The 8,612-nt window shown below is 39.2% G+C and overlaps 1 protein-coding gene across 4 annotated transcripts in view; it reads right to left on the reverse strand.

The window, feature by feature from the left end:
- Positions 1 to 7,836, reverse strand: part of IWS1 (IWS1 homolog (S. cerevisiae)) — a 46,077-nt gene extending 38,241 nt beyond the window's left edge. For 2 of the 4 annotated variants that reach the window (XM_010837934.1, XM_010837930.1), the window contains exons 1-2: positions 7,514 to 7,836; positions 5,423 to 5,538 (exon numbers count right to left, since the gene is read on the reverse strand). In XM_010837934.1, coding sequence (XP_010836236.1) covers positions 5,423 to 5,538; positions 7,514 to 7,547 — 150 coding nt within the window. In that variant the 5' untranslated portion in view covers positions 7,548 to 7,836. Of the gene's footprint in view, positions 1 to 5,422; positions 5,542 to 7,513 lie in introns of all 4 variants that reach the window. The other 2 variants (XM_010837933.1, XM_010837932.1) reach the window with 1 other exon arrangement.
- Between the last annotated feature and the right edge of the window lie 776 nt (positions 7,837 to 8,612).

The raw sequence follows: 8,612 nt of genomic DNA on the forward strand, positions 1-8,612 counted from the left end.
TATAAATCAACAAACAAAAAATCTGTTGCATTTCTTTACACTAAAAATGAACTATAAAACAGAAAAAATTAAGAAAGCAATCCCATTTATAACTGCATCAAGAAGAATGAAAAATCTAGGAATAAATTCAACCAACAAGGAGAGTACACTGAAAACTAGGAAACTGATGAAAGAAACCAAAGACACAAATAAAAAGAAAGCTAATCCATGCTCATGGACTGGAAAAATTGATATTGTTAAAATGACCATATTATTCAAAGCAAGCTACAGGTTCAATGCAATCCCTTTCAAAACTGCAATGGCATTTTTAACACAACTAGGAAAAAATAATCCTAAAATAAACCACAAAAGAACCTGAATAGCCAAAACCGTGAGAAAGAACAAAGCTGGAGATATCATATGCCCTGATCTCAAACTATATTATAATGCTACAGTAGTCAAAACAGTATGGTACTGGCATAAAAAACAGACACACAGATCGACACAACAGAATAGAGAGCCCAGAAACTAACAGAAGCACCTGTGGTCAAGTGATCTACAACAAAGGGGTCAAGAATATACAATGGGAAAGAACAGTCTCTTCAATGAATGGTGTTGAGAAAACTGAACAGCTACATGCAAAGACTCCAACTAGATTACTTTCACACCATATATAGTAATATACTAAAAATGGATTAAAAACTTAAAGAAAACATATGTAGTGCACTCCTGACGCCAGTCTTAACAAAATTTTTTTGGACACATCTCTTCAGGGAAGGGAAACAAAAACTAAAATAAACAAATGGAACTATATCAAACTAAAAAGCTTTTGCACAGCAAAAGAAACTATCAACAAAACAAAAAAGTTGCCTACTTAATGGGATAAAATTATTTGCAAAAAACATACCTGTTAAGGGGTTAATATCCAACATACACAAAGAATTCACACAACACGACATTAAGAAAACAAATAACCCAAGAACAAAATGTGCAGAGGATCTAAATAGCTATTTGTCCAAAGAAGACATACAGATGGCCAACAGACACATGAAAAGATCACTCATCATCAGGGAAATGCACATCAAAACCACAGTATCAGTAGTACCACCTCACACCTGTCAGAACGGCTCTTATCAAAAAGACAAGAAATAACAAGTGTTGGCAAAGATGTGGAGGAAAGGGAACACCTCTGCACTGTTGGTAGGAATGTCAACTGATGCAGCAACTGTGAAAATAACAGCGGAAACAATTTAAATGCCCATTAACTGACAAATGGATAAACAAATGTGATTTATCCAAAGAATGGAATACTACTGATCACAAAATGGAAAGAAATACTAACACATGCTACAACTTGGATAAATATGAAAGCATTAAGTGAAAAGAAGCCAGTCATAAAAGACCATATGTTATATAATCCTATTCATATGAAATGTCCAAAATAAGGAGGGGCTCAAGGGTGGGAGCACAAGCTGGAATCAAGATTGCTGGGGGAAATACCCATAACCTCAGATATGCAGATGACACCACCCTTATGGCAGAAAGTGAAGAACTAAAGAGCCTTTTGATGAAAGTGAGAGAGTGAAAAAGTTGGTTTAAAGCTCAACATTCAGAAAACTAAGGTCATGACATCCGGTTCCATCACTTCATGGCAAATAGGTGGAGAAAGTGGAAACAGTGGCAGACTTTATTTTCTTGGGCTCCAAAATCACTGCAGACGGTGACTGCAGCCATGAAATTAAAAGACGCTTACTCCTTGGAAGGAAAGTTATGACCAACCTAGATAGCATATTAAAAAGCAGAGACATTAATTTGCCAACAAAGGTCCCTCCAGTCAAGGCTATGGTTTTTCCAGTAGGCATGTATGGATGTGAGAGTTGGACAGTGAAGAAAGCTGGGCACCGAAGAATTGATGCTTTTGAACTGTGGTGTTGGAGAAGACTCTTGAGAGTCCCTTGGACTGCAAGGAGATCCAACCAGTCCATCCTAAAGGAAATCAGTCCTGAACGTTCATTGGAAGGAATGATGTTGAAGGTGAAACTCAAATACTCTGGCCCCCTGATACAAAGAACTGACTCACTGGAAAAGACTCTGACGCTGGGAAAGATTGAGGCAGGAGGAGAAGGGGACGACAGAGGATGAGATGGCTGGATGGCATCACCGACTCAACGGACATGGGTTTGGGTGAACTCCAGGAGTCGGTGATGGACAGGGAGGCCTGGCATGCTGTGATTCATGGGGTCGCGAAGAGTCAGACATGAATGAGCGACTGAACTGAATGACTAACTGGGGGGGGGTGGGAGTGGTAAAGAGGTAACAGCTAAAGGGTTTCCTTCTGATATGATTAAAATATTCTAAAAAGGACTATGTTGATGGTTGTACTGCTGTGAATATACTAAAGATCACTAAATTGCACACTTTAAATGGGTGAACTGTATGGTATATAAGTTTATCTTAATAAAGCTGTGTAAAAAAAAAGGTGTTATTTTTAAAGGTCAAATTTGACTTATAAAAAAAAATCCATGAACATAGTATCAAAATTTAAACACTGGGATATGTATTACTTATTTTTTCTTTGCTTCAGGCTCCAATATGGACCACTAAAGCACTGTTACTAATCTTGACTTTAAGATTTTGCTATTTTTTTCATCATATTGATTGTATTAACTTTAAGTTTTAAAATATTATCTTGATCTTCTTCAACACTTTCCTTAGAGATCTAAAGAAATACATGCAGAGTGAGTATTACAGGTAAAATGAACTAAAAAACAAACAAAACCTGGCCTGTAGAACTCCAAAATCCAACTGGGAAAAACATTATTTGGAAAATCAAGTTGTGAGTACCATCTTGCACCAGGCAAAATGATGCCCCACAAAAGATGACCACAGAACTTGTAAATATGCAAAAGTAATGTATAGATATAAATAAGGATAGGGAGATTATCCTGGATTACCTGAGTAGGCCCAATATAGTAATAATTATAGGGATCCTTGCACCCCACTCCAGTACTCTTGCCTAGAAGATCCCATGGGCGGAGGAGCCTGGTGGGCTGCAGTCCCTGGGGTCACAAAGAGTTGGACACGACTGAGCAACTTCACTTTCACTTTTCACTTTCATGCATTGGAGAAGGCAATGGCACGCCACTCCAGTACTCTTGCCTGGAAAATCCCATGGATGGAGGAGCCTGGTAGGCTGCAGTCCATGGGGTCGCTAAGAGTTGGACACAACTGAATGACTTCACTTTCACTTTCACTTTATGCAGGGGAGGGAGGAAAGTCAGAGAAACTGACATATGAGGAACTAAGCAAAGGTCTGAGAGATCTGAAGATGCTACAGCTCTAGCTTTAAAGATGGAAGAAGCCACATGCCAACCAGTGCAAGTGTCCTGTAGAGCTGAAGAAGGCAAGCAAGCAGGTTCTCCCTTAGAGAAAGAACACAGCCCCAGTGACACCCTATTTTAACCCAGTGAGATCCTCTTTGGACTTCCGACCTCTGGAATTTTAAGAAACAAATCTCTGGGGTTATTTTTAGCTACTAAATTTGTATCTGGTTGTTATGGCAGCAATAGGAAACTAATACACATCTTTCAAATTATGGGGCTATAATCTGCACTGCTCCATATAATGTAACTGTACTTTTTCAAGGGTACAACTGCTACTCAAAACTACTAGTAATTAGAATAACCTTTCTGGAGGGGAAAATCTATGAAAAGCACAAAAGTATGTTCATGGCAGACTTCACTGACAATAGCTAGACAGTCTAAATATTAACAATTAGGAAACTGCTGAATAAGTAATAGTTCATCCATGTTATGAAATATTAAGCAGCCATTAAAAATTACACTTAGCAAGAATCTTTAATAACATGGGGCAGTATTTAAAATCTTAAGTGAAGAGATAAAACTGTTATACAGACATATATATATATTTCAAGTAACTTAAAACATATACATACATTCTATATAAGAATAAAAATGCAGGAGAAATATATTTTTTATATAATAATATAAAAAGTTAATATTTCTGTGACAGGAGTATGCTGACTTAAATTTCTTTTTTAAACTTTCATATAATCTCTAAATTTACAACATGCACATTTATTTATTTAGAACCCATCTCATTAAAAAAATAAAAGTAGTTGAAAAAAAGAAAGTCAACACTACATTTATAACACACTTATAACTGAAGCATGAAGCCATGCGTCAATCTCCTGATGCGGTTTTCCAAAATGGGAAATTAAGACGTCACACACTAAATATACTAAAACAATGTTTACATTATCAAGTAATTTCTACCTATCATTTAGAATTTAGTCTAAATGCTTAATAGTATACAAAAAACCAAAATGACACCAAAATAACTAAAAGATAAGCCCTCTTCCCACTTCTGATCTCGTCTGCCCCATATTCATTCTACTGTAGCCACAATGGCTCCCACCTTAGATCTTTGTTGGGAATGTTCATTCGCTACATAGCCATGTAGCTATTCCTTCACCTCCTTTCACATCTTGATTCAAATGTCACTTTCTTAATAAGGCCTACATGCACCTCCCTATTCAACATTCAAGCCTGCCCTCCATCTTGGCACCCTCCATTCCATTCTTTCTTCTTTCTTCACAGCAGCTACCATCTTCTAACAAACTATACAATTTTCTTTTTTTTAAAGTATACTGTTTAATGTCTTTCTTCTGCTACTGGAAAACAAGTCTAAGAGAAGGAGTTTCGTGGCAGTGGAACCTCATTAAGTCATTGATATGTCAAAAGAGCCTGACACATAGCAGCTGCTCAATAAATATTTGTTGGATATATGGCTAAACTAGAGACATATCAAAGGACAAAGTCAATAATACAATCTCTAACAACTGCATCTATTATTGCACGTAATAACCTAAAATTGGGCAATTTTTTGTGCAAAATATATGGCATATTGGCCATCTTTATCATTCCTACACTTCAGTTTGTTTTACTGCAAACTTACAGCTGAATTTTTTTAAAAGCCTCAATTTTATTTTGTTAACATTGCGCAGTACAGGACTGTATAACCAGGCAAGCAAATTAAAATGACACAAAGGTAGCAGGTGATAATCCCCATAACTTTCTGTTTCAACTGGTATTTCTTCAGACTTCAAATCCTCACCATCGGATTAGGACATCATTCTGGGAATGAGGAAGTCCAGTCAAATATCAAACACCTGACCTGTTTTCTGAATCAATAAGCACAGTTGAGACTGCCTACTATTCAAAATTAGACTCAATCAGTCCTTACTCCCTATGATTTCATACGTAACCAGACTATCCCTATTTATTTTTAAAGCAGTTCTCTATTATTTTTGAAGGGTTTGCAGCCTAGACCCCGTGACAGGGTCTCTACATCTCCTAAATAAAACAAGTCTCACAGAATAAGCAAGGGAAAAGCCTCCCCAAAGATGTTGTTTAGCCAATACCTCTGAATGACGTTCTACACTTCCAGTGTCTGATCCAGAGTGCTGCTCATTTACATCATCCTCAACGTCTGACCCTGAATCCCGTTCATCCTGCACTGGGGTAGCGCCACCATCATCTGCTTAAAAATAAAACAAAAACCCACTTAAGGAGTAAGATGGATGACATCCTCAACTGAAATGAACACAATGAATCAAGAATAATGTAAGAGCAAAGGTTACCACTGATGAAGCATAACTAATAATACTAATTTGGGAACAAGTACAATACATACATAAACACTCACAGTCATACCCTGTACTGCTGACACATTTGGCAGTGAAAATATATCATTAAAGGAATGTGAAGCTTAAGAAATGCCACTAAGAACCAAGTCAACAAATTCTAAATAACAGTGTGTACTTTCAACTTTGTTAAAATAACAAAGTCTATTTTCTCCACAGCACTTACTTACCACCTACTAAAGGACTACATGAGTTTCCAAGTTAATTTTGTTCAACGTGATTCTTTCCTCACTTGAATAAAAGTGCCAAAAGAGCAGAGATTCTAGTTCAGTGATGAATCCCTGGAGTGGAGAACACTACCTGGTATAGTATTTGTTTATGAATGAAGAGCATACAGAATTCCATTCCAGAAACAGTGTAAACTCCTTGAAGTAAAAGCATATACTACTATACTATTATAAAACAAAGCTACCTATGTTTAACCAATACTTTAAAAATACAAAGTAAAATTGTACTGAGAGGAATTCAGAGCTGTTGGAGGATACAGGAAGCCTTGGTTAAAAGTTTAATAAAAATAAAATTTAAAATATGAACCAGCCAACTACAGAAGAGTTTAAGAATGAAATCACATTGAACTATGTGTGAACTACTAATGAACTATTCTACTCAGCTAAGGAGTACTGAATATACATATATTTAACCTTTTTCTTATTAGTCATAATTAAAAAAATTTGAAGTGTAATGAAAAGTTATGCTTCAACGGTCAGAATCGGGGTGGGGAGGGGCAGAAGAGGTTAAAACTCTGTCCTAGCATAATAGGAAATAATTACAGAATGCCTAAAAATGATGCAACAAGATAGCATAAGTTAGGAATACAGGGATAAACATCAAAAACGGCTAAAAAAAAAAAAGTCAGGGAATTGCTAACTTTTCATGTCTTTCAGCATGTTAAATTTAAAAACACAAATGAACTGACAACTATTTTGAAAACATCAGGAAAACGTTTAAAGCCAAACAGCAGAATATGTTTGGAAACGTGTTTGCAGTTACTACTGTTCGTCGTCTTATACTAGAATCGATGTGAACGCAAAACAGAAAAGAAGGTAGTTCATGCTTAGAAATTTATTTAAGCACTTCTGACAGAGAATACTCACTGGAACTAGAACACAATAGGAAAGCAAAAGTAATGTTTTTATTCCCCATGAGGTTCTGCCTTATTCGTCTTTGGTTCCCAAGTGCCCAGCACTGTGTTAACAAAGTGGGGTCCCGTGTTTATAAACAGGAAAAGAAAGAACTTGAGGGAGGAGAAAGGGGAAAGATCTCAAGGTGAAGGAAAGGCACAAAAAACACTAGTAAGCCCCAGAGGTACACATCTTATTCTAAAATACGTATACAACTCAACTCCGATGTTACCTTTAATGGGAGAAACTAGTTTGCAGGCATAGTCAAACCAGTTTCAACTCCAAGTGAAAAGTCTAGGTAAGATCCTGCACCCCCACTGAACAGCTAGCTCCCCGGGATTCTCGAAAATCACTCTCAACTCCTCAAAGACATTCCCTATCAGGAGAGGCCATTCCTAGTACTTTGCACACAGTAAGCATTTGATATACGGAAGTGGCTCCCATTTCAGCAACATCCTTCGCCAATCTGGAAGACGGCTTTCCGTCCAGAATTCCCTCTCCAAGGTTCTAACTTCTGGGTCCGCAGACGGGCTGCCAGCTCTTCCCGCTACGCCTCAGTCAACATCAGACCCAGTCCCGGGAGAGAACGTCTCTAGGGCCTCCTTCTCTTCCCCGCGGGAGTGCGTGGCCAAGCCCGGTCGAGTAACCGCACCGCCCCCCAGCCCTGTCCCCTACGTCCCTGCCTCACCTGACTGGTCGCCGCTGTAATACTCCGAGTCCATGGCAGGCGGCTCTCGGCGGGGAGTGTCTGGGCCCCGCGCCGCCCCCGTCACTTCCTTGCCGGCGCTTGCCTGCGCCTCCGAGGCTCCAGAAGGTACTCAAACAAACCTCAGAGGCTCCCGCCCAACTGGAGGTTTGGGAGACTGCGGAGAGTAAGGCAGCAACGGCGGCAGACGCCCACACTTAGACCTACAAACGCCGGCAGAAAAGGCCGTACCCTGCTCGCGACCAAGGCGCGCGGGTCGGTAATCTACTTCCCAGAAGCACCTCTGGACCAAAATGGCGTCTGCCCACGACCCTCAAAAGAATGCAGTGCGCAGGCGCTAGCTCATGTCATCTGGCCAATGAGAAGACACAACGCTAATAACGCACGGTATGGCCGGAAAGGAGACTAGTGGGAAAATTGAGCGGGAGCCGCGACTGCAATTACAATCTTCTCCTTGGAGGAACCTGGTCTGTTCCCCATGGAGATGATAGTGTTACTTTATGGGTTCTCCGCCCGCGCTTTGTTTGAATACTTTCTGGACTATTGTTCCGAAAAATGAAGACTCACTAAAATTAAATTTTCCATCATACGGAAATTAACTATCGTCCCCATCATGCAGCGAGGCTCTTGATTCCCGCCCTTAGTACGGGAAGTGGCGCATTTCCCTCTGGGACTTGTAGTTCGAAGCCTAGCGAGCTATGATGTGTTACTAAGTGGCCTGATCAAAAGAGCCTCTTTTCAAGGCATTTTTCTTCCTTTCTTTTTAAAAATTACGACTTAATTTCCATCTTAAGAAACCATTTGGTTTACACTGGGAAGTACAGGTTTTTGCTTCCAGAAGGGTTCCCGGATGAAATCTTGCTAAAGTGACATTGTTAAACTTGAGCACTACATGCTTGTGAGAATCAACAATGGTTGAGAAACTACCTGACTTGTCAGAAAGCTGACTGTAAAGAACCGTCCTTCTTCCTATCTCTCAAGTAAAAGTTATTCTCCACTCTTTTATGAAACCTGTAAGACTTTACCGTCTGCTGCTGCTGCTGCTAATTCGCTTCAGTAGTGTCCGACTCTGTGCAAATCA

This window comes from Bison bison, unplaced genomic scaffold, assembly GCF_000754665.1.
Source record: "Bison bison bison isolate TAMUID 2011002044 unplaced genomic scaffold, Bison_UMD1.0 scf7180017864088, whole genome shotgun sequence".
Lineage (NCBI taxonomy): Eukaryota > Metazoa > Chordata > Mammalia > Artiodactyla > Bovidae > Bison > Bison bison.